Below are 27,731 nucleotides of genomic sequence, written 5' to 3'. Positions count from 1 at the left end.
CACACACACCTCGGGCCATTCCCCAGTCTTAATTCCTAAACGCATTTGCTCCAGTTCCTGCTGAGGTGCTGCAGGGGAGACTGTTGGGGGATAGAGGCGGGGCAGGATGCATGGAGGACTAGCTCTTCACACACTATTACCCCTAACACACACACACACAAGGTTATCTACCACCTTCGACATACACACAACTGAAGTTGACAGAGCTGAAGGGATCGGGCTAGAACAGGCTGGTAGTGCCCAGTACAACTAACACACATCCACTGCCACAGAGGTGGAAACGGTGGCAAAGCCCAGTGTCTACTAAAGGCATGTACAGCACGGGGTGTCTGACGTGTCAACGACTGGCTGGGAGACTAACAGAGGTGGATGCCCTCTACAAAGATACTATTCTTGGATTTATTTTTAAAACAACCCGTCTCCCATTTCTGATATGTTTTTATTCAATATTACATCAAGAAGTGCTGTACCTTACAGAAACATTAAAGGACTATTGTAAGTCACCATGTTCTAAATAATCGCTGAGATGTATTCCAACCAATAGAAGTGCAACTTAACAAAAGTTCTTTTCATCATACAGCAATCTGGAAGTAAACGCCCCAGTTATTTTTCTATATACCATGTCAGAGGACATGCCGGATCAGCACTAAACCCTGTCAGCCAATTGCAAAATATGAACAGCTGTGTTAGAAAATATCTGCTTCTTTGATTGAAATTCATATGTGAATGCTTATTTGAGTTAAAACATGAGCAGAGAGGGTTATTGTTCTTTGTACATAAACCTCCTCTGTAGAACCTCTATCAGTGCCATCTATGGGCCAGAAAGATGTACCTTCTCCAGGTAGGTATTTCTGAATGGCCCCGAAGAACTACTGTGCTGGACTTTCCAATGACAGGTTAAACACAGAGAAGACAACAACCATCATTTCTCAGCCCTCCCAAATCCTCGTCGAGTAGCAGTCTTTACAATGTAAAGGCAACATGCAAATCTCCATTGTTTTATTTCCTATACACTCTTTTTTTCTTCTTCTTCTTTTTAAATTGTGGTTCTACATGGGCATTTTTTGACAGTAAAATATCAAAAAATGTTTCTGTTTCTACCAAGCATAAGTATCATACGTGCACTAATGCTGAAATACTTCAAACAATACTCAGCTCTATCACTGCTTTGGGGTCAGTCAGAAATATTTCATTTGGCCCCCTAAATTTGTGAACTCTAATCTGCTTTGAAACATTTTAAAAATGGACATTTGGTTAGGCTGGTCACTCTTAAATCCTCACTGACATGGCTTTTCAATTGTGTACTGCCAGACTGGGGTAAGATACCATTAGTTCTAATGGATCATAATCAACTAAAACATCTCAAAAGCAGTTCCTAAATATCAAACACATATGTCAACCACTTAACCAGAGCAGAGAGCACAATGTTTTCTTTCCCACCAAACCATAATGTTTGCTTTGGGACACAAATAGACACCATATTTTTCACCTGATTACATTTCACACTTGTGTTTGTATTAATAACTTTGTGGGAACTCAAAAATTAGTCTTCAAATATCACACTGAATTTGCCAAAATTAGCTGCAACTCCCCCTGCCCTCAACTTGGCCCTGTGGGATTTAGAGAGGAAGAAGGAGTGAGAGCCAGAGATGAAAGTGTCTGGGGATCTCAGCAAAATCAAAAACAAATCTCAGGGAGCGTCAGGGTTAACCCCTTTGGCCGTTGAGGGCTTTGAAGTGCTTGGCCATACAGTTAATTGTCAGTCGGGATCAGAGAAAGGTGGTAACAATTTAACCCAGGCAGTGAGAGGGCTGAAGGCCACTGCTCATGCCTATCAGGTGTTTGCAGATGTTTTCTGCGCCTCAGGAAAAGTGACAGCAAATTCCTGGAGATGAGAGAAACATTTAACTGACCTATAATGCTTTGTTTGCTCAGGCCCCCATCACATTGTAATTGGCTGGGAGGGGGAACAGAAACCAGCTGATTGGACAGCTGGTGCGCTTAACTGTTACTATTTTGGATGGAATGCTGGCCCAGGCCAAAGGTACTTCACTGTGTTAGACCTTGATCACTACCATCCCTGTGCAAGATCCAGACTGACAAGAATTGCAAGCAAGATGGAATTTCTGCATGTGCATTGGTCACATTGTGCTTGATGTCTTGCTGATGCTTCAGAGATGTAATCCAGCTCTGAAGACAATTAATTTTAGCAATTAAAAAAATAATCATCCAGCTTCAAACAGTTTTTTTCTCCACCAATTAGATTTCAAAATTTTTTATTATCACCACATTTATCCCATACTCTTTCTACTTAGTGCAACTTGTGCATTAGTCATTAGGAATGTCACTGTACTGAGAAAACCCTGTCACCAAGAAATTATGTCTATACAAACCTAATTTGCAATTTCACCTGTGTTCTGTTTTTATTCTTGAAATTAAATGCCTATAATTACACCATAACAACAACAACATAAACAATCAGAGAGCGCAGTACTCCGCTGAGGGTGCTCTTTCCTTGTAACATTTCTGATGGATCAGTCCCGATAAGTCTACAGCGATGGATTTGTTGTAGGATCGCAATCATGTGATCGTCAGATTGACAGCTGACGTAGTGTTCACTTGTTGTCATAGTTACAGTGCTGCTATCTTGCAATGATACAGAAATTTTGAACAAACCTATAGATCCACACTATAAGCCACATACTGCCAAAATCTTATCACTTGGTCCTTGTGTCATTTCTGACCTTCCCTGAAAATTTCATCTAAATCCGTTGGTCTATTTTGGAGTAGTGTTGCAAACAGACAGATGGACAGACAGACAGAAAGATAGACAGACAGACAAACCAACCCTGATTGTCACATAACTCTGGCGCGTTCCTTTGCGCAGTAATATGTGGGGGTCCTGATTTATCACTGGACATGTAGTTCACATAGGAACAAGGGTTAGGTTGGTGTTTTTCAGTGGCTTTTCACCAGTTGTACACTAGAAAAAAAATGAAATTAAACAAATCTGAGTAGCAACACATCAGACACACTTCAATGCGACATAAATTGACATGTTTGCTGAATCTAAATCTGATCTGTTTAATGAGATGAACAAGTGTTGGTAGTGGATATTGCTGAAAACAGTGTGTGTATACACGTATGTATCTGTTATCAGTTGACTGCTGCATCATGTCTCTTGTGAAGTGTCTTGCAGGGTTAATGCTCCAGAATATGGTCTTATTCTGCTTTATGCTGCCAGTGAACATCATCTTTTTCTAACTTGCTTAAACTTCTTTGTGTTTGGCCTTCCATATTTATCTGTTTCTTTGTTTATTTTGATAGTGATGACAGTTGTTGGGTTTTCCAGCTTGTTTGTCTGATTTTTTTTTGCAGTGACGTATTTATGATTTGCTGGTACTGATCCCAGCTGTCACCTCGTCTTTTTGCCGGTCCTCTTCAGGTAAAACAAACTGTTTTTGACTTCTAGCTGAGTTTGCATTTAAAAGACACTTGAACCTCTTTGCTCAGTTTTTTCTCTATTCTAAATCTGTAAATGTGCTGCTGGAGTTCTACCATCTCAGCAGCGCTTGCCAAAGCACCTCAGTTTTCTTCTTTTTTGCGTTTGTTCATCAGAATCTGTTTCGTCATCTTTAACATTTTGATATATTTCATGAACATGTTATATACTTGTATATTTAGTAACTTTAACATTTCCTTGTTTTGGGTGTTAGAATTAAGATACTTATATACTATTTTTCTAAAAAATCTTAAACAGCTAGCGCTTGACTGATGCTATTTTACAGGTTTTCACTAATGCTGGTTTACCACAGTCATAGTAAATGCATTTTGACATTAAGGAAGTAGAAATGTGGCCAAAGTTATCATGAAAATGAACATTGTGGGCAACAGTAACAGTCTCAATGAGCAAAATCTCAAAATATAATGTTTTTGCACTGAGGATATTGTTCCAAAGATAAACTTCATTCCATCACACTTGGATCACTGCACTTTATTGGTTTTATTTCATGGTCAGTAGTTCTGAAAGTCCATTTCTAGCTGCATTCTAGTTTTCACTTCTCTTCCACATTTAATTAACAATAAATTAACCCTATTGTTGATATTGGATTATTGTTCATAACTCTGACTTATATGCAAACAAAACATTAAAGTTAAAGAAGCTCTGCATGAAGGGTACTTAAATGAAATTCTCATCCACCATCCCACTTCACTAAATTAAGGTCACACCACTATCTGCATTGCCAATTAAAAGTAGCAATGGACTTAAACCGTGTGCTGCAAAATTGTTCATTTTTTTTAAGTCGTTTTGCTCTGTCACCTTAATACACGGCACAAAAAGTATTTTTTGATAAAGTTTGACTCAAAGAAAAGTAAATATAAATGCAGTTACAGTGGTCTATCAGCTAATACGGTCACAATATGAACGCACCATTTAACAGTCTATTCTTCATGGCCATCAGTTGTGGCATCCAGAGTGCTGATGACAGTAGATGTGTGTGGCCAGCTTCCTACTGCTTTAACTCAGGCTGTGACAGCCTGTTGTAGGTGGTAGTGACAGCTGTGTCCTGTATCAGCGGCTGGAGTTTTGTATTTAGACATTAATGGAAGTGGTGCTGAGTATTGTGGAAGGCGTCTGAGTCTCCCATTTGATTGACAGACAATGCAGATGGCCGCACATGACCCAACCTCCTGCTGGGATGGAGAATAGACATGTTGCTGCAAAAACAGTTTGCCAGTTAGAGCTACAGCCAGGCAAATATATGGGACCTTTAGTTAAAAATACAATGTTAGTCTATCTGTGTTGTAACGTTTTGATATGACAAACATAATGCAGTTAATTTGATCACATTCTTTTTTTTTTTTAAATTTACTTTGTACTATTGCATTTACTTTGTTTACAGTAAAAGGCTATACTTGAGATCAGGGTTGATATCCTGTTGTAAAACAAGTGAAGTGGTAACTTTACGGAGATACATATGAGAGTTAAATTAAGACCTTAAAGATATTATTTGTTGTAGGTGTATTGTATGGAATGCCTTGCAGATTTGTGTAATATTGTTTTTAATTAAATGATCATTCATTATTGCACTGTCTAAACATTTAAAATCTCAATTTAGACCTTTTTTATTGGATCTTTGCAGAAGTGTTTAAACCCTCTGAACTCCAAGCAGTATATCTGAGGGGTTTTTTTTTGTTTTGTTTTGTTTTTGCTCCTTTTACATTGTTGCTCACTTCAGTCATTTATCACTACAATATAAGGTCCTGTACATGTATGGAAGCAGCACATAGAAGTAAAGAACTCAGAACTGTCTTTTGTGCAGTATGACATAGTTATATTGCCATAAATCATTCAGAAGAACAGCAAAAATTAAATGTCTTTGATGACTTGCTTTACAAAAAAAAAAAAAAAGAAAACTTGAATCCATATGTCCCACATTTTTCCAAGTCCCGAACAGATGCTAGCAATACTGGAAGAAATGGTGGCTCTACATACTATAGACAGACTGTTTGACTTGGCTATGAACATTTTCCCAACCTTGACAAACTCGATGTCTTTCACTTTTGTTTGCGCATCAAATCTAGCTGACAACTTGTTCTTCTGTACACTGATTTTAAGCCATGCTATACTTTTTATTGACAAAGTATGTGTTGATTTTCTTCTTCTTGTCGTCTCAATTCTGCTCTGTGTAAACACTGCCTGCAGTTCACCTGAAATGACTGAACTCCAGTCTAAACAATGTATCAGCACTGAAAAGGCAAAAACGTGAATTCCCTGTCACACGTGGAGATGAACAGTGCTGACACATACTATCATAGCTTTTGTGTCTCTTCCCTGATTATTTGGAGGAACCTGGCACCAGCTAGCTGCTTATCGTCCTCACACAAACTGTAGCTTACGTATATTAGCTCTCTGTTGCTACCAGAACCCTTGTATGGTGCCAGTCTAGCTGGATATCAGCACAACAAGCTGCCTCTCTGGCACCACAAGGTCCATTTAGGTCAGACTTTCACCTCACCCACCCATGCACCCACCCGACAGTATCACTGCATTTCCTTCACTTTTTTTTTTTATCTCCTCTGCTTCCATCCCTGCTGAATCTGCCTCTCTTCCTGTTTATTTCATTTTCACAAGGGTGTCTCACCTTCTTTCTTCACTTTAAAGGTAAGGCCCTGTATATTTTAAAGCTTGTGATCTAAATTTAAAGCTGATTCATCACTTGGGTTTAAGTGCAGTTCTGTCCCTTTCTTGGCCTTCCTGATTTAATTAGCTTTTATCTGTTTTTGTACACACTGCTTTATTGCTTAGCTGTGTTTAATTGCTTACAAGGCAGCTATTGGCAGCTGTGTTTTATATTAGTTGAGGCTAGCTCCATAAATATTGTGTATTATTTTTGTACCTACCTTTTTCTGTCTTCATTGTTATTATATGTTATTATTTATTTAAACTTTTTTTTCTTCCTTTCCCTCCTTCTGTCCCTCTTCAGTCCTCTTCTGCCCCTTGTTCCTCTCGAACGCCATCCATTCTCTCTCTGATTTTCTCTCTTGCTCTCTTTCCCCCCTCCTGGCTTCCCTGGTGGGGGTGTTGTTTGTAAAGCATTATAATTTATAACGGAGCAGAGTGGATTTAATTTCAGTGCGCAGGGGCTCGCCAGCAGGGCGCCAGCCTGCAATCAGGGGAATCAGCAGCTCACACAAGGCCTGCAAACACACACACACACACACACACACACACACACACACACACACACACACACACACACACACACACAGCAGACCCCCACATAGAGCCCGTTCGAATGGAAAGTATTATCAGTGGCCACAAACGGACAGTGTTTCTCGTCACCCAACTCCCTGGATGCTCCCTCCACAGCCCGGCACCTTCTCAGCTTCACTTTCTGCCCTGCTGCAGCTGCTCTCGCTCTCTCTTCCCCTTTCTGGTTCTCTGTAATTTCTCTGTCTGTGTCTGGCTTACATTATCTGCATCTTCCTCCCCTCCCCTTTCTCTCCCTCTCTTACTCATTGTCTCTCATTACCACTCATTACCTATTTGTTGGGGGGTAAGAGGCTTTCTCATCATAGACTCCGCTGCCCTCCAAAGACAATGAAAGTTCACAAGGAGGTCAAATCCAACTATTAGTCCTCCCATGTTGCTGTCAAATATTTGCTTTTGTCCCTCTCTCTCCATCCCTCCTCTTCTGACCCGGGGGGCCTTTTTTTCCACCCTGCCCATTTGCCAGTTGCAATTTCCCCTTCATAAATCCTGCTTCTTTGGCAAACTGTGCCAGACGGTGAGATGATCCTTCCTCAGAGAAGGTCAGAGACCGAACAAGAGGAGGAGAAGATCATGTTTCTCTTTAGCCAGTCATTTTGCCTTGCAGAGGACACAACTGTCAATTGGATAGTGACCCTGAAAGCTAACATGACAGATAAAAGTTACCTGATGTGAGCTTGGGGCATGTACGGTGGAGCTGGAATTGGACTTACATGCTGTAGTTTTGTTTCCCCTTAAATTATATGTGTGAAAAGATCCTTCTATCTTCAGTATCTGCTAAAATCCAGTGACAGTTAAACAGTCACTAAAGGTTGCAACAAGAGTATTGCATGTAAGTTTTTGGAAGCTTGAAACCACACTGTAGTATGGACTATTATTTATGGAATTTTTAATGAAGTTTAGAAGGCCAGCAACACACTGTGTGTCTGTGATATAAAGTGACTTCCCAAAATCATCTGGCTGTTCAAATCAGCAAGTTCTGCTACATGAATGAACATGTTAAATATATCACTGCTCTCGAATCATCCAAAAGCATTAACAGATCAGGAGTTTAATGGTATACAAATTTCAAGGTCCATGCAGGAAATCAAAAAAGATGAAATATACTAAATTCATAAATTATTCATATTATTTATTCTGATAAACTTCTAACACTAAACAGTAACTGGACCATTTAAACATTTGCATAAGTGAAACAGCATTATAAGGGACTAAGCCAGTAGCATGTTTGACAAGTGTTTTAATGATGTTTTATGTACAGTGCCGTGCAAAAATATTTGCCCCCCTACAGAAATCTTCTATTTTTGCATATTTCTCACACTTAAATGTTTCAGATCATCAAACTAATATTTATATTTTTTGAATATTAGAGATAACCAACAAAACACAAAATGCAGTTTTAATATGATGATTAATTAAAGAAATATTGAAAACCTGTATCAACCCTGTGAAAAAGTAATCCCCCCCTAAACCTGTGAACTGGTTAGTTTACTCTCGCCAGCAACAACTGCAGTTAAATGTTTGTGGTAGCTTGTGATCAGCCTTTTACATCACCATAGAGGAATCCTGATCCACTCTTCTCTGCAGAGTAGTTTTTATTCAGCCACATTAGATGGTTTTAGACCATGAACTGCCCTTTGAAGGTCTTGTTACAGCATCTTAATTGGATTCAAGTCCAGACTTTGACTCGGCCACTCCAAAATCTTAATTTTGTTCTTTTTGAGGACCTCAGAGGTGGATTTGCTTGTGTTCTTTGGGTCATTGTCATGCTGCAGAACCCATTTGTGTCTGAGCTTCAGGTCATGAACTGATGGTGGATATTCTCCAGGAGGATTTTCTGATAGAGCAGAATTCATGGCTCCATCAATGATGACAAGTCGTCCAGGTCCTGTGGAAGCAAAGCAGCCCCAAACCATCACACTACAACCACCATGTTTCACTGCTGGTATGATGTTCTTCTTGTGGGATGTAGTACACAGCTTTACACATTTTTAGCAAATACAGGACAAACTGTTATGTTGTTTTTGGTCAGTAGTGGTTTGCACCTTGCTAATACATTTTCTTGTAACTGTACATATAGTGTACGCAATGCCAAGGTTTTAACAACTTATTGTCACTTATTAGCGCAGAATCTCTGATCCTGTCCTTGGAAATAGCTGGTCAAGCCATATAATATCATGGCTTGGGTTAGTGTGTTACAAGAGCTCCACTTTGTCCAAAGCTTCATTGTTGTCACTGCCACAAACAGCTGCCTTTGTGAGCAGCTATCACCAGGCAAGACTGTCAGAGCTTTTTGGGTACAACTTGTGTTTCACACAAACCAAACAAGCAGGCTACACAAATCAGCTGTAATGCAAAGTGCTTCGAAAAATTGCATTCATACCTAATATTCAACTTTCTAATAATCCTTCTTTCTCTCATTTGTTTTCACTAGTACTTGCAAGAATAGCACCTGTGCCAAGAATAATAAATGTCTCTGTCAGTATTACTGCATTCTGTTTGTCCAGTCATGTAGATGTTTTGCAGTCCAACACATCAGTAAATCTCACTTCATCTTGCATATATTAGTTCACTGCACTGCTGCTGTGTTTGATCCTCTGGGATGCCGTTAGTTTTAATCTGAGGCCTTAGCCACTGTGTTGTTCTGTTCCTGCTGTTATATTAGGATGATTGGACATCTGCTGTGGGGGTGCTAAGCTGGAAACACGAGTCCAGTCTCCAGTAGGACATTTGTTTGACACCACAGGCAGCAGCGTCACTGCTCCAGAGTGTGTGTATGGTGCATATACAGTGAGATATACTGTAAGGACAGGGATTTGCAATATTACATGAATATTCACAAATGTACCATTTTGTGTGATTATGAGTTTTATGTCTGGTGCGCACGTGTATTGTTGCTCTTACTATTCACCATCTTTCTCCATTTAGTATAATTAATACCCTGCCTTTCCACTCTTCTTGGATTCACTCACCTTTATCTAACCCCAGCTAATGACTACAGAAATGCTTCATGAGCTCAGAAGAATAACATACAAGCACAACACACACACACTGCAAAAGGTTCGGCATCAGAAAGCCACAATTAGCTCATTTATATTTGCTGGACATTTTTGAACCACATGAATTGGACAGGAAGCAGGTCATTTCTCTCCCTGTTACATGCTCCAGCAGCAAAAGTTCAGAGGAAGGGCTCATCTCATAAAGACTCCAACATGAGTCTTTTTATTTGGGGATATCTGACCCCCCTACCCTCCTCTACCACGTTTTCATGAAAATGAAACAGCGTGCCGTGGATTAGTCATTTGGTGTCAGCTAGCCAGAGACAGAAAGACTGAAGTTTACCATAGTTTAAAATGATTGGGTCGCTTGGTAATGGAGTGTTCATGGAGTACCGTGTGATATAAAATACAGAAAAAAAAGTGTTAAAAGATCAAGGTTAACACAGAAGAGACAGAGGAGTAAAGACTGGGCAGGGACCTTGAGGATCAATCACATTTAATGTACTTTGATGATCAAACAGTTCAAAGGTAAATTTCTAGCTTAAAGCTTCGTGGTTCTTAAATCATGAAAATAAGAACCATAGATATCATTCAGTCTACTGTAGAGAAACAAACTGATATTATTTTACTGATTGATCTAGTCTTTAAGTATAGAAATCAGATTAGGTAATAATAGACCATGATCTTCATTTCAAATTTAATAAAGACAGTTAGTAAACAATGCACCACCACTGAAGAAAGTTCTACAAAACAGCAGATGGGACATGGTTGTTGATTGCAATCAGCCTGTTTTTTTTGTTAGAAGCTTGTGATGTTTTCATTATAGATTTATTTTTATTTATTTATTTATTTGATAGGAATAGTGCAGATTAATGAGTGTCTATTTGGAGAGCAATAGGTGTAAATATGCTGGATTGTAGCAGCAATGCTAATTTACATTCGCAGTCCCTAGGTAAGTAAAATAAATAAATAACATAACATAACACAACATAACATAACAGTGAAACATAGGACAATAGGTCACAATAAAAGCACATTACAAAAAGTGCACAAGGAAGTTAAAGGTCAATATATCAATTTGTTAATAGCCAGTTAAAGGCAGATGACACAGCACGGTCTGCTAAACGGTCAGGTGTAGCTCAGACTTTTCAGACGGCAAGGTTAAGAATAATTGGCAAGGGACAGTTCATTTAGAAAATAGTTGGTTGAAGGTGCAATCCAGAATCATTCCAAAACTTTATTTGGGCTTTAACAAAGAGCTTCAACAGGAATCATATGGCTGTTCCATGTTGTTCCAAAAGTGCTGGGCTATAGCTTCCACTTAGCTGACACCAACAAGCTGTAACTTAGAGACAGCGGGCCAATAGCTTCGTCCCTTACATCCATGTCAATGATAGTGTTTAGGTTTTTTTTAGTTTTTTTTTTTTTTTTATTTGATAGAAAATAATTAGACATCTATATAAAGTCAATGTATAGTATATTGCAAATTAAATGAATTTGAACATTTCATTGCAATGCAAACAATTGAGAAAATTATCTCAAAATGCACGTTTGTTTTTTGTGCCAGAAATACATGGGTTTCAATGATTCCGTCATAGAAAACATAGAGTTACGGGAGTCATTGAAAACTCAAGACTGTCATGATATACATGGTCTTTACAAATGTGTATAAACTTTTCCTCATGACTGTAGTATCCACCCGAACCGCTCCGCTATCAGCTAGCTCCTCTGTTGAGCCTTTCTAGATATATGGTTTAGTCTACAAAATATAAGAAAATAGTGCAAAATACTGAGAATACAATTTTCTAAAGCTTTAGAGCAAAGAATCATACTGTTGTGTTTTGGTTTTTTTGGGTTTTTTGGGGGTTTTTTTATTTTTTTTGGGGGGGGGGGGTTGTGTTTGTTTTGTTTTTTTCATTGTTTTTTGGGAGGTTCTTTTGATCAGCCAGCACTCCAAATATGTTGAATTCTGGACCACAATAGATAAAACATTGGTGGATATAAGGTGTAGGGCATTTCTGATTGAAACGTGACTTGATTATCAGAAGTGTTTTAACTCTTCATGTCCTCTCTATTCCAATAACAATAAATGCAGTTGGTCTCACACCACTGCAATATTACAACTGGAGAATCTGACAGCAGCATCCACAACACTCTCCTTTACTGTGAATAAGCCACAGAACAAGGTGTCCACCACAATGGTTCCATTTTCTATGTTCCTCTGTATTAAGTTATTAAGAGGTCAGTCATATTTATCTGGATAATCCTGATGATTATAGCTGTACCATAGCTCAGTATGTTTATATCATGAAGTCTACTGTTGTTCAACATACTGTATGCTAAAATCCTTGCATGGAACACCAGAGAAAATGACCAAGTCAGTCTAATTTTACAGCCCAATAACATAGATTACAAATTTGGCTCAAAGGGATTTACAACCTCTACTGCATACAACAACCTCTATCTTTAATGAGGAGATACTCCACATAAAAAAAACAACAAACCATCTCAGCCACAAAGGTTGAAAAGCTTTTTTTCTTTTTAAAAAGTCACCAAAATGACACAATATGTCAGAGCCAGAAACTTTAACTTTAACAAAGAATTGGTGGATTTTCTTTTCACTGACAGCTGCTGAATGTATCGTGTGACATATGGCTTTATCGCACAAAAAATACCAAATTCACCAAGTTAAAAATGTGATATTTCATTGAAATCACTTTAATCAACATGTTTCTTTTAAAGAATCGCCAAAAATAAACCAGATACTGTTAGAAAACTAAAAAAGTTTCTTTGATCAAGAGTCATATGACTTAGTTTGGGGGAACTGCAGGGTGTGTGTCAACAGAGCAGCTAGGAGAAAAATAAAGACTGAGAGGAAAATAAAGCATCCTGGATCAATAGAACAAGATCAGCGTGCCTTAAAAACATAGAGGAGCAAGTTGTCAGCCAAGGCTCTAAAAATATAAGTTCTACGTTTTACAGAGCATAATGAGCCAGCTTTTATTCCAGTATCTAACACCTGTGGGTACTTTGAAATTGTTGTGCTGTTGATTCTCTTTTTTTTCTCTTCTTTTTGTAAAATAAACAAAGAAATTCAACATGCATGTTTGCATATTTTATAGGATTTATTGCAATATGAGTTTATCATACTGTGTAGAAAACATTCCTGAATTCTGTCTGCTTAGCTGCTTATTATTGTGCAACTTCCAGAGGTCTAGGACTTTATATTGCAGTGAAAAATGATCCCACAGTCAGTAAAAAATTGACAGATGCAATAACCCACCCAGGAGATGCAGGAGTTCAGAGCGTTATGTTTCCTACCATTGTAGGAAATGTAGGCTTGTGATTAGTTGTATAAGTAATGGCTGTGTTCTATTTCGTAATGTGTGTGGTGATCACTGGCACACATAAATGGAACACACTTCTCATTAAAAGCACACCGTTGCCATTCCCAGTTTTTGGTATTCCTTTACAGTTTTGTCTTTGCATGCTGGTTGCTGTTAAGCAAAAGTTACATATTGCTTGGTTTGGTTGTCCTAATGTCTCTCTTTCTGTTTTTCTAACTCTCCTGTTTCACTGGAATGATTCATTAATGTAAGGGACACTCTCTTCCAATCACATTTGTTTATTCTGACAAACTTGAGTGTCGCTGGGCAGATTGTGACTGCCAAAATCATTTCTCTGCCAATGGAAGTAAACCTAATGACCTCAGTTGTCTCACCAACGTCTAAAGACATTCTTTGTGTGTGTGTGTGTGTGTGTGTGGGCACGCATGTGTGTGTGCGTCCACGTGCATCTCACTAATGGCTATAGAGTTGTAGTTGTTTCATTTAACTCAGAGTTATGAAGTGTTATGGAGCCCTTTTAGATTTTAACCTCCCTTGGCAGCAGTTAGGATCTATATTACAAAGGTTAGATTGCAGTCACTCATTTTTGCTTTCCTTTTTCTTCTCACGCGTGCATGTACACACACACACACACACACACACACACACACACACACACACACACACACACACACACACACACACACACACACACACACACACACTTGAATGAAATTGCACTGGCCATAGTCTTTATACATGAGCTATCCTCAAATTTAATCAAAAGTCCTAATGGGTTCTGTGTGGGACGTTCCTTTTTGCGTGTGTTTGTGTGTCGGCAGGCCAAAGGGGGCCTTAGAGGCAGCAGCGGTTGATTGGAGGGCACATGTGTGATGTGGCTGAGAGATCAAACACACACTCTTGATGAATGTGAGAGTGGAGGGGGCAGCACTGCTTTTCTCCACTTCTGATCAAGGTTGGGCTGTTCTCAGTTCATTACACACACACACACAGACACACACTTCTTTTATAGAGTGAGTAATTGACAATAAGAATACCAGTGGAGCACATTCATATTTTGCACTTATCTACATTTCTGCTATGTGGTGTGTGTGTGTGTGTGTGTGTGTGTGTGTGTGTGTGTGTGCGTGCGTGCGTGCGTGCGTGCGTGCGTGCGTGCGTGTGGGTGTGTGGGCGTGGGGGTGTGTGCGTGCGTACGTACGTACGTGCGTACATGTGTGCGTGCGTGTGTGTTGGTTTGTGAGCCTGTTGCCAGCAATGAGGTCAATCTCCTGTGTGGAGCTAAAACCTCAGTGTGTCTTTATCTCTGTTACATGGGCAGAGGATTATTCTCATCACTCTCAACACTACTTTCACTCTCTGCGCTCTCCCACTCATCATCAACTGCTTCTTACAATTTAAGTTTCATTACATGAATCCCAGGAATACCTTTCTACAGTATGTTCACAGATATCTTGTTTTTAGTTTTTAAGTTTTGGAAATAAATGAATGCCTGAAATAAAAAGTAGAAAACTGAAGTAGAGCACAACTGTTGCAAACGAAATTAACCCAACTGTAACCAAAATATTTACATATAACATATTCTACGTCATCAAGTCAGCTCCATTTGCCTCAGAGCTTTGCAATCTGTGAAACAGAAAAACCACTCATTCAGAAATGGGAACATTCAATACACATGGAAAAATGCAAAACTTCTCTTCAAGCAAATTTTACAAAACATTAGCACATAAGGACACTTTGCTTGCATCAATTCTTTGCTGTAGACACTTCAGCTGGACTGATTTAATATGATGCTTCCATAAGAAAATCGTGGGTCCAAAAGGCAAACACATGGGAGATTATTTTTGTAAAACATATATAAACAAGTGTAAATTAATAATTTACCTTTTAGTTCAAAGGTTATTAATGGGTGATATTTTATATGTTATTTCTTTTCAATCCACTTGGCTGTTAGCAAACAAATATTTTAATTTCATTTAGACCTAATGAGATTTGTGGATATTAAATAAATAAATTCTAAAATATACAACGCAGTTCTGTCTCCTTTAGAGGGGTTCTTTCTTCCTTAAAGCAAGTGTTTTGAGTTATTACAGCCAAACGACCAGGTTATGTGTCTGTAGCAAAATTACCAAAACGGCACTTTATGTTGTTGTTATCAAGGTCATTGAATATATGTTTAGAAGTCGTGATTAAATACCATTTTAGCCCCCTGTGGTAAAAATACTCTAATCACTGGGAGATCCAGCTGCGAAGGTCCTTAAACTCTTACAATCTTTGACACATCTTGATCCTTGATAAACTTTACAAAGATTTGAAAAATGGAAAGTTGTCACGTATTAATTGAAATGACTAATGGCAGTTTTTACTGACTTGCAAACACATATTGGTTAAACCTTCAGTCTTAAATATTCAGAAATAATAAAAAATATTAATACCATTTGCTCTATATACCTATTTTGCATTTAAAAAAATGCAAAGTGCAATGGTTCACTAATAATCTTCTCTATATAGGACAGTCTATGTATGCACAAAGCTGATCTGGATAAGAGTTGGTCTTTGTGATATGATTTGACAGGCTATACGGAGCCAACATATGGATACTCTAACACTTTGCTTTACGATCCATTCTGCTGGCCTCGATAGAATTTGTAATTGAAATGAATGTTGAGGAAAGATTAATAATCTCTAACGCATATATTTGAGATTCTGAGTACAAATTGAACAAAGTACAGTAGAAGGCCTTAGGTACTGACAAGAGAGCTACCCAGTGAAGTGTTTGATTCCTACACATGCACCTTATGCTTCTTTGTAGAATAGATGGAGGCCATAAGGCAGCGGTCTGTACGCACTGACAGGTACGTCTTCAATCTGAACTGGTTGTCTAGAGGACTCTCCTGTCTAGAGTGCACAGTTGTTGTAACTTTTTTGTTGCACATACACACACAGACACACACACAGACACACACACACACACACACAGGCACACGTGTCTGTCTGTCTTTGCAGTCTGTTTCACCATAATTGCTAACACCCCCCTGCCCTCTGTTCACTTCACACATGACGTGGCCCACCTTTTCACCCATCTGCCAGAACTATTGTGTGTGAGTGTGTGCCTATGTGTGCATTACGAGCTGTCATGCGAGGCTGGAGCAGTGTTGATCAGCGGGCCAAGCCGATGGCATATGGCCATGTCCTGGGGTGCTGTGGCATGTAGGAATGCAGGATAACAAACTGAACGGACAGGAGCTCGTGCACATGGCTGCACGGATACTGACGTGCCAACATTGCATATGCAACTCATCAAGTGGAGTTCCGAACACCCATTTCGCTCTTTTTCTGCCTCCTCCCTCCTTAACTACTGTCAGTGCCAACACCTTGGTCACATCTCCGTACAAAGTGTGGGAGGAGTTGTCTGGTGAGCATGTAAATGGAGTATGCTGAAGTCGTCTTGTCTGCTCACATTTTGACTTAACAGTCACAGCTCCTCATATCAGGCAGGCTACACAGGGCCAACCTGGGCTGACACAAGAACAGCTCTGCTTCTTCAACTGTTCAAAAGAATCCATAACTTCAATGAAGCCTCTATCATGAGACTTCTGTTGTTCGCAGTGGTTTTAGCAGATCATAAAGACCAACTGTGAAATACAGTATAGTTTGATGTCATTTCACAAACAACATTTATAACATAGCACAACCTGCTCATTCAGCCTGTTAACAGAGGTTTAAGGGGTTATCAAGCTGCAGATGAGATGCTTGTGAGACTAACAGAACTTGAAACCACTCAAGATGCTCCTTTCCAAGAATAAAATTTGTGGGCTACATTTGGCAATTTTGTACCTTGGCAATCCAATAAGTACAGAACCTTTATGCACCGACTGGCCACATATGTGGAAATGCGAAAGTAGCTTTTTCCCTGCTTTTGAGTGTAGCCCTTCAGAACAGGTATAGAACACCTGTGGCATGGAAACAATCCACAGTTTGCAATTAGGGTTATTGAGATGTCCAACTTTCATCATCACCACTAACCTCAGCTTCCCAAATGCAGTTTATATGATGGAACGCTACATCATATCTTTCTTTTTTGTTTGTTTCAGTGATAGAATTTATCTCTGAACTAATGTGTGACAGTGTGGGGATCAGGATTTGAAATGCTCTGCTTGATGTAATGCACTTCATACCATCATAGCTCCCTGCTTTCTTTTCATTCATTATTCATATGAGCTGATTGAATGATTGTATGGTATGTGTATTTCCACTGTCTATGAGCACTGTGTCTTTATCTAATGGACTGGGCGCATGATGGATCTCTTTCTGTGCTCCTCTTTGTAAGCCTTCTTCATGTACTTTTTCTGTTGTCAGTGCTACCACAATAATTTCATCAGCTCAGACTAAATGCAAAGATCAAAGACTTGTGTCGGTTCTAAAGCTACTTTTCTACAACAGGAACTTAAACACCCATAACCTGAAGCTCTGTATAACTCTCTAACTTGTAGGGCAAAAGTGATGAGTCCTACTTTGCTCTCCCATTTTACAAAGTGGAACAGAATGAAGGTACATCATTATAAAGGTGCCAGGTGATATGTATCTCTGAAAAGCGCTCTCCAGTTTTTCTTTTTTTACACATGCATAAACTGTGTGCACTGCTTGGTTTATTAGCACCTGATAGCTGACTTCTGGTATGTTGTTTTACCTGTCTTACATTGAATGGCATTATTGGTGGCCAGCAGCTCCACACTTGCATTGTTTACACCCTGGACCAGCTGATAATGCTGGCAGACATGGCGACCACAACAACAACAACAACATCCCCAAAGAGTATTCTAAGAGGAATACAACTATGATGGCAAACAACTGGGTCACTGTTGAGACGCTCGTATTTTACTGTAAAGGAACATTTCTGCAGCCCACATATTGTACTGCTAGCTGTGGCGCTACGTCCACACTACATGCTCAGGGAGTTTTCACACGCCATCTTTGTTGTTGTTTGCATCCCTCCCATGGCACTCGTGTGTGACATCATTCTTTGTGTAACTGCGAGACTCTAGACGGCACCCCAGTGCTTTCTTGTATACTTGCACAACTTCCACAATCTTAACCGTTGTGTTGCAGTTTCTCTGCAGAGATTATTAAAATTTCTTTTTCTGATTCTCATTTATTGTTCCTCTGTATAAACAACTTCTAAAGATCCTGTTGGTGTACACAGAGAACTGAAATGGTTCCTGTGGTTGTATTTGAGGCTTGACAATCATGAGCGACTCACCTCCTTCTCTCTTATCCAGTACCTGGAACATGGTGTAGTATACCTTCAGGTGGGTGCTGAAATTTACCTGGAACTCATTTCCAAAACAGACAAAGGACAGTGGAAACAAAAGCAGAACCTAGCTCAAAAGATAAAAGTTCCTATAATGTAAAAGCCTGTAAGTTTTACAGGTTATGGCCTGTTGTTCTTTTAGGGTGCTGAACTGTTAGATACTAGACACCTCAGTACTTGATGTTGCACTTGGAATCAGATACTGAAGGAAATTCTCAGAATTTGTAAAGCAAATTAAGGCCAGTTTATAATTGTAAAGTTCTACTTTTAGATCATACACTGCAGTAGTAGGATGGGGGCTTTTTTATTTTGTAATATGCAGTTGTTTATTTGGAAACCTGAAAAGCCTGATTCATCTGGACACCTTTTGCATCATTGGATGCTGAACTTTGAGTGATTATGACATAAAGATAATTCACAGTAGCATATTCCCCCTGGAGGATTTTTGCACATTGGACTGACTCACACACTGACAGATACAGTATGCTGAACTCCAGATATCTCCGTAATTTTTCAGCCTCTATCATTTTATTTAACATCTGTTTAATAAATTACTGGCATTATATTTTCTGCCTCAGCAGCAATAGTGATTCATTTCCTCTAACTGAATGCAGACGGCTGGTCCACATATAAATCCAGTGATTTTACAATAGCAGTATTATAACAATGCTCACAAAGAGATGGAATGTGAGTGCGAATAAAAGGGAGAACAGTGGCATGGCCAGCGATAAAGACTTAACCCTTGCTCCTCTGTGTTGTGGATTAAATGTAGCCTGTTTATTATGAGATGGGGTTAGGGATATAGGATTAAGTGGTCCCTCACCTCTACAAGAGCAGCTCGGGGATTGTCATAGGATAGAAGCGATGCATTAGGAGCTGGTACTTACCATGCTGCTCACAGTGGGAGCACAGAGAATGTGATCACAGAACAAGTTGATTTGGCTTTTCTTTTAGTTAAGATTTCAGAAGGTTAGGATTGGACAAAGGCCAGACAAGGAAGCCCTGGTATCCAGTGTCATGGTGTATCTAGCAACATGGTTTTTAAAGATTGGTGGCAGCGGGTGGTCCATCCCTCATAAACCCACAAACAAGCCAGAATAAGGGTGTTTTTCACTGCCTTTTGGACGCAGGAGAGACCTCCTAATTATGTTTTAACATACAGAATGTTATTTATGTTCATGGAAGTTTCAACAGATGAAACCAATTTCCACAAAGAAAAGAAAAGTGGTAGTGTGAGCTAAGTTTAAATCCAAATCATGAAATACTGAGTCAAATGTGGTGCTTCCTTTGAAAATTTTGCTTAATCCTTATTTATACGGGACTAGAGTCTCCTGTGGACCTCTACTAATTTGTAATAATTGCTAAAGCTGTCTGTGGTCTTAATCCTTGGTAAATGTGCCATGTCCGTAATCTGTAAAGTAAAGATTCCACCACAATCATCTATGATATTTCACCAAACGCAGAGGTCCTGTGAGAATTTTACTCCCATGTAAAGATGATTTTGGGTTATTTAAAGAAATAAACGTTATAAGTTTTTTTTTTGTTTGTTTTGTTTTATGCACAAGAGAGAACTGTGGAGTCTATAGAGGTGAATTATGGGAACTAAAGTTTGAAATGAAAAGTTTGGAGCCTTTCAAGTGCAAGTCCAGAAGGCCCATGCCACTACATTACATGGAGAGCCACTCAACAAATTATAAGCATGTTAGATCTAAAAAGTATAGGTCTAAAAACATGAGATTCACAAAAAAAAAATCTTTTCTTTCAATTTCTTGCAAAATTGACAAATACCAATAACAAACTACCTCAAAGCACATTTTAGCATAAAAAACAATTACTATGCATATACCTGTGTTTACTATGTTTGCTGGTTTAGTTTTGTATACCTGTTTGCTGCTTGAACAACTATGCGCAGCGTGATGTCGCTTTTAGGTGTTTCCAATACAGCGACAATGGAAACTGAGAGAGCAAAATTGCACAGCTTTATGAAGCAGAAAAAATCAGAAAGACAGACATCTATTTTTAGAGCATGTCATTACTAACACAGAGCTGCATGACTGTGAATAATATGAAACATTCACAGCTAGCAGACACATATCCTCATGCCTTTACACCTTCAGCAGTAATGAGTGACTGAGATCCAACTTCAGAATCTGGAAAAACATGACATGTTATTGTTTCAGAAAAAAAAAATACTGCAACACTTTCACCTCACTTCTTTGTGCATGGATCATTTTTTGAATTGCTTTACACAACTTCACCACAATACCATTGCTTTAAATTCCTAAAGAGGTCAATCAGTTCAGTTCAGTCCTCTGTGTGTGAGCATCAGCTTTGGCATTTGATTGAACCATCAACGGTCCAAGGCTGGACATGAAAGATGAATGGCCATACTGTTCACGATATGAAGCAAATGAATATCTCTGTAATTGATTTAGGTGTAGTCACAAAAGAATCGTAAGTGACTGACTGGATGTAGATTGTGAGTATAAGACTGTGACTGGGGCACATTTAGCAGGACTTTCTTCTCCTCTTCTGCTGCCTATGTGGTACGGTTTTCAAAATACTCTTCAATACGTGAAACAACACAACAATCTCTGAGCAGAAAAAAATACGCTGAAATTAAAAATTTTTGCTGAAAGTTTGGATTTTGTAGGGCTACTATTCTTTTCACTGACTGAAGCATTTTAATAACTGTGCTCCAATCCCATGATGCACCAAAACAATTCCTTCAAAACTATTTTGCATTAAAAAGACCTCACTGGATGCAGTTAATGGAGTGCAGTGAGAAGATGTTTTTCAAATATCTCTTTTAATCTACAAGGTAAATTTTCAAATAGATTTCAAGTCACGTAAATCTTTTGAAATCCCCTTCTGAATCCACTTGAGTTCAATATTTGTAGCTAAAGTTAAAAATGTGCAGATGTTTCTTTGAACTAATGTGTAATGTGCAGCTAGATCATTTTAGGTGAGACGACTCATCACTCTGATGGTCCTGTAAAAACACAGCTGCTAATGTACCTGAATGTTTTGAAAATGAAAAGATTGATTGCACATTCAAAGTTCAATAAGAGATTTGGCTCAGGCACTGGTAGCAAATTTGGGTATTTTATCCACCTGGAATCAGATACAATACAGAATCAGTTACTGGAACCCAGCCCGAGACATTCTTGACTAATCTGTTATCATTTAAAGTTAAATGGATCATTGTCAATATTCTGGGCCAATTTTTTCATAAAGCCAGGCCTAGTTAATGTACCTACTAAACAATGTCATTCTGCAGTGATAATAACATTTTAATAGGCTTGCCAAAATACCGAAATCAGTCAAAAGTTGTCAAAAATCAAATAATGTTACGTTATCAAAGGACTGATTTATTAGAAAAATATGAGTAGAATAAAGATCATCTTGGTAGGAATTTTTTTTTTTTGGCTTTTCTCACCTTTGTGGTGGACTGTCTCTTTATTAACAAGGTGCTGCGTCTGTGTGTTTGCGTGTTGCTGTTCATGTCTGCAGGACACAAATGTGTTCTTTGGCTCTCATCTGAAACAAAAGGAAGCTGTGTTTGTGTGTCCTGCATTTGTGTCTGATGTTGACTCCAACAGTTTCACTCCAAAGCCTTGTCAGACATGCCACATAACACACACTCCGAGAGCCTTCGAGCCATTGTTTCTCACACAGCAGGGCACAGGGTCGATTGCCAGTTGTGGAGTATTATCAGCCTCCCTGTGTTAGCGAGTGAGTGTGTGTTTTTGTGCAGACATGCTCTCAGCTGAGGGAGCTGGTTCACGGGCCGGTCAGAGCCGCCTTATTTCCTTTTAATTGACTTAAGATGGGCAAACAAGACCTCAGCAAGCACACGGTACCCATTACACTCACACACAAGAAACACACAATGCCAAGATGCACGCTAATGAAGCACACATACTGACACACACACAGCCACAATTGCCCCTGCGTGTGTTAGCTACTTTACAGTCCCATCAAGCTATATAAGAGGGTTGTGTTTTCCCAGTCAGCAGTGCTGCCTTCCAGCCGCCTGCAGCTCTGCCAGAACTCAGTCACGATTATCTTTTTACTCACCTTGGTCCACTCTGGTTTAGTTGCGTGAGCCAAGGTCATGATCAGAGAGTAGGCCATCTTGTTGCTTTGCAGAAAATTAGTTTAACATGACATTTTACGAGCTTTCTGATACCCTCTTCTCACACGGAGGATTGAACGTAGCTGGTTTTAAATTTCAGTGCACGACTGTGGTTTTTAGCGTTAGCTCAGATGCCTACAATTCAGTGTTGTCTTTTTTCCACCTGGAGGAACAATGAAAAATAATGACAAGCATCTTTTTGTTCTCTCATGGTAACAAAATACGACACTCGGGTTTGTTAGAATTAACAAATGCTTTAGAACAGAATTTGTGGCTTTATTGTAGCTGCTGGGGATTAGTCAAGCTCCAGATACACTGGATACAGCACTTTCCATACTGCATCTCAATTGCTTGTTTTTGCTGGACCCATCCTGCAGGATCAATGATTGTAGCTGACTTTTTTTGACTCTCAGTTGTCTCACTACTTTATTTTTAGTGAATTATGTGACAGTATTCAAATGCTGGATTTTTGTGCTAAATTTGTAAAGGCCTCCAAATGGTCTAGCATTCCGAGCTTTGCTGTTAGGTCTGAGCAGTATCTGATTCGTCTGTATGCTGCTAAACGATGAACAGATAATCACTTTGTATGAAGCATCTCTCAACCAGCTATCTGCATTTTCAGTGTCGTGCTGTAGCTACATACTGTATATAGCCAAACTGTGCTTCAGTAAACTGCATGTCTCACTCACTCATCCTCCCTCTCCAACCATGGATTTGCATGCTGAGGAAAAACAAGTATGCCAACAAAAATACACACACTTGTATATCGCCAGCAGAGATTTAAAAGCCAACTTTTTTGTTTTTATTTCCTGTTTTTCTCCTGCAGGTTATTCCTAAAAAAGAAGCTCCTCGCTCTGCCAGTTACCATTTCAATTGATTTTTTTTTGCTTTTTTTTCCTCACAAGCATGCATCATTTTCATTGGCCATTCATCATCCATCCATTCATCTATCCATCCATCCATCCACCCACCCTTCCCTCTCTCCCTCACTGCCCAATCATTGTTTTATCATTGGTGTATGAGAGAAGAGGACAGGCGGGAGGAGGAGGAGAAGGAGAAGGAGGAAGAGAGGAAGATGGCCAGCTTTCTACTTGTCTGTCTCTCAGTTTGACTGTCTGTATATTTCTGTCCAGGTATGGCCTCACAGATAGTCGCCATCCTGAGCTCAAGCCCAATTGATACATGAAAATCCTGAGAGAAGCACATTTTCAATGCACAATAAAATCCTAATGAAACGATTTAATAGCAACACATCAACTGTTAGGATCATGTAATTAAATAGTGACAGAGTTTTGTATATAACACTCAACATATTAGTTACAACAGTCATTTACCAAGGCCACATCACTATTTTTCTACCCTGTTAATGTCTTTAGGGTGTTTTCCTCAAGGTCCCACAACACTAACTTTGACAGAGGGGTGATTGTTTAATGGTAAACCAGTCACACAGCTCCATCATGTTGCCAGCCTGCAGGTGTCTTTGATAGGGCTGACACAGACACTTGAACTTCCAAGCTTTACAGTCATGCTCACTGACATGCACATTAAAACCAAACACATCCATGCATTAGAAGGAAAGTCAGCTAGTTTTGTATGTAGTTGTTGGATAAGGTTGGGCCAAATCACCAGAGTACTAGGTAAATCACCTGTCATTGAATATAATGGAATTCACACTAGACCTTTCTGCTTACAGGCCAAAACACACTGTATACAGAGTGCCAAAGGCTACAGACATTCAGAAAAGATATAGCAAACATGCTGCCTGCTGAGCAAAGTTAAGTATCATACCCGATAATGGTAGTGTTTGACATGTTTGTTGTTTTGAAGCTGAAAACGAAGTTAGAAGAATTACGAACCTTTGTATTTCCCACTCAGCTAGAGATGTACCACTAAAGAGATATGTATCTTGTAACTTATCAAGTTTACACGTGAGCCAGTCACAACTGAAAATATAAGAGATATATATATTCATTCCAAACATGAGCCTGAAATGGTAACTAATGGTAAATGGCCATTGTTTTAAACTTGATTAAAAGGTGGTGCAGCACAAACTGGGTTTGAATGTTTCTGAGATGCTGACAACCAAAGTTAAACCACTTTCAAACTCAGGCAGATCAAACTTCCAGCCCACAGAACATTTAGTCTAACATTAACTAAACCTGCTGACCCTGCCTGCATGTGCTGAGTTACAACCACCTGATTCAGTGTTTGAAGAAATTGTTGCTTACCATTAACAAGCAGCAACTTAATAATGTGACCACAGAGGTTGTCTAATATCATAATTCATTTAAACTCTGAGGAAGGTCATTGGATAGGTCATTGCAACTGCTATGGTAAGAAAACTATGATTTGGCTTTAGTACATGAGCTATTTTATATTATGGTTTGTATATAAAATACATTATATATTACACGTTATATGGTGGAAATTGCATGCTTATATATATATTAGTGGTGGGACGCGATTTTAAAAAAATTAATCTAATTAATTACAGGCTTTGTAATTAATCAATCACAATTGCAGTTTTGTCAAATAGCAATATTTGACACAATAAGTGAAGTTTTTCAATTCAAATAAAATTGTGGTTGACAGTTGAATCAATGAATAGACATATACGTGTTTATAATTTATAATTTATTTTAAAAAAGGAAAATGGGACGTATAGAAAAAAGTGATTTTGATGACGTAAAGCCTGAATTTAGTTGTTTTTTTCCACTGTATGGCACATAAAATCAGCATAAGTAGTTCAAGGAGCTTCAGAAAGTTGAAAATCCAGAGATTCATTCTGTTTTCATCTTTTCTGGGTCTGATAAATGGTGTAATTTTGATGGTTCTTTTTATAGGAATATCAATTTTTATTTATGTAATTTTTTTATAAACAAAAAGTTTATAATTAAGTTATTAAGAGATATTATTGTTCTTTAGGTTATTCTTCCTCCAAGGAGGCAGAGCCTCGACGGAGTAAAAAACTTAAACCACAGAAATGTTTCATTTCTATTTATCTGCATTTTTCATCTGTCTGCTACATTCACAGATTACTGCAAATCCAAGTGTAATTATAGCGATTTTATTCAACATTTTAAGACTTTCTGTAAACTCAAACGCTGTCTAGAAAAGTGGCCTGGGATGGCTACACCGTTAGCTGTTAGCTTGACTCGTAGCTAACGTTAGCTCTGGTGCTAACAGCAACATGTTTTACATTGAGGTGATACCGTCGGCTTGAAGTGACGCAGTGATCAGAAAACTCTTTGTTGTACAATTTGCACACAAGCAGGCTTTTATCCAAGCTGCCATCGGGAAGATTTTTAAAAGAAAACTTTCTGCCCAACAAGCTCAATCTCGTTTTCCTTCACTGTTAACCAGTGCCTGACTTCACTCAGTGATTTCTGTGCTTCTTCTTCATGGCTACAAACAGACTTTAGGTTCATTACCGCCACCTACTGGGCTGGAGTGTTCATCAGAGTTACCGGTGTGCCAGAAATGAGGGAACTGAGGAGGGTGCAATTAATTGCATTATTATTTTTAACACGTTATTTTCGCTGTAATTAATTAATCGAAATTAACACGTTAAAATCCCAGCCCTAATATATATATATATATATATATATATATATATATATATATATATATATATATATATATATATATATATATATATATATATATATATATATACACACATAGTGTTTCTTCTACATTTATTCAGGAGCGTTGGGCCACTATTCCTAAATCCTAGCTGCTGGTCCTTCAAATTTCTTTTTTTTTTTTTAATTGTCGCAAATGCACCACCGCTGCATGTCTCCACCTTCACAGCAGAGTTCTGCACTAGTACTCGCGAGTACTAAGGTAAACTACAGATAGACTCTTTGATACATCAGGTTAATACAACATTAATTACTCGCGAGAGCGCAGCCTTGAAAGTGACGTCACGTCAAGCACCCAGGCAGCAGGTCAGAGAGTCACAGGAGTGTCGTCTTGGAAAATAGGGCAGCGACTTACCGGAGAAAAGTTATTAGCCAAAGACAACTCATAACTCAGTAATAGATTTTACAACTTCAGTAGACATTCGCAAAATATTGATGGCCAGCTAACACTACATAACATATCGGTAGCTTCAGTTAATTAAGCTCGGTGCCAAAACCCAGTGTCGCTAACGTGAGTAAACTATTGATAACACTGAGCTAATATCTACACACCATGTGATGTAACTGCTGACTGCGTTTTCAGATGAGCTTGTTCAAATAGTTTTATTTTTAATTTTTACACTCAGCCGTGAAAAAGCTATTTTCAACTGACCATTCAATAAATAAGTTGCTGCTGCTGCTGCTGAAAAAAATCCTCGAGGAAACACTGTATACATATATATACATATATATGTGTGTGTGTGTGTGTGTGTGTGTGTGTGTGTGTGTGTGTGTGTGTGTGTGTGTGTGTGTGTGTGTTTGTTATTATTTGTCCAGCAAAATGTAACATAACATCATGAAGTCATTAGGCTCCTGGAGCCAAAATTACTACCTCATAAGAAGCAGTTACACAGTCCCTCCAGCCTTCAGTTGGCAACAGAAGCTGAAGCAAAGGGCACTGGGCTCAGCTGTCTCTTGTGTCGTGGTCGTGGTACAGTTTTTCTATGGAGTAACTCGCACAAACACATACTCAACACACACTTAGCAGCATTTGCCCTTTAGGCAGAGAATAAAGCACGTATTATACATCCCGCTCAGGATGCGATGGAAAGAAGGGTCACAGAATGAGGGAGGAAGTGCACAAGTGCACTTGTGTCTGCAGAGGAGCAGGCTGTGTGAGGCTCCTCCAGTGTTTCCCTCTAGTCCTTTTTAAACTGCCCATGTTAATATGCATAAAGTACCACTTTAAAGAAGTGCATATCGAAGTTTTTACATAAACTGTCCTGTTGGAGAGCTTCCCTATCAAGTGATAAAAATGGAAAGTGCTTAACTGTCAATGTCCTCTCAGTAGATTGTCTGTCCTGAGGCCTCATGGTCATGTCTGTCTTACCATGTACTATGTTAAGTGATGGAGCTACACAGGCATAGTCTCTTGTGACGTGTGACTATATTGACAGATACATCAGTGTATTTGACCATGAGAAAACAAAAAATGGCATTAGAGAAATATCTCTGGGAATTTATTATTGTTATTATTA

The 27,731-nt window shown here is 38.9% G+C and overlaps 1 protein-coding gene across 3 annotated transcripts in view; it reads left to right on the top strand.

Annotated features, from left to right (window-relative positions):
• bcas3 (BCAS3 microtubule associated cell migration factor) overlaps positions 1-27,731 on the top strand; it is a 398,522-nt gene that overhangs the window by 196,538 nt on the left and 174,253 nt on the right. Inside the window, exon 23 of one of the 3 annotated variants that reach the window (XM_055011828.1) lies at positions 23,397-26,143. The exons of the other annotated variants lie outside the window; for them this stretch is intronic. Within the exon in view, the coding sequence (XP_054867803.1) occupies positions 23,397-23,407 (11 nt within the window). The 3' untranslated portion in view covers positions 23,408-26,143. Of the gene's footprint in view, positions 1-23,396; positions 26,144-27,731 lie in introns of those variants that run through there. 3 annotated transcript variants of the gene reach the window in all.

This window comes from Amphiprion ocellaris, chromosome 7 (genome assembly GCF_022539595.1).
Source record: "Amphiprion ocellaris isolate individual 3 ecotype Okinawa chromosome 7, ASM2253959v1, whole genome shotgun sequence".
Classification (NCBI taxonomy): domain Eukaryota; kingdom Metazoa; phylum Chordata; class Actinopteri; family Pomacentridae; genus Amphiprion; species Amphiprion ocellaris.
This window is presented reverse-complemented; position numbering and strand designations above follow the sequence as displayed.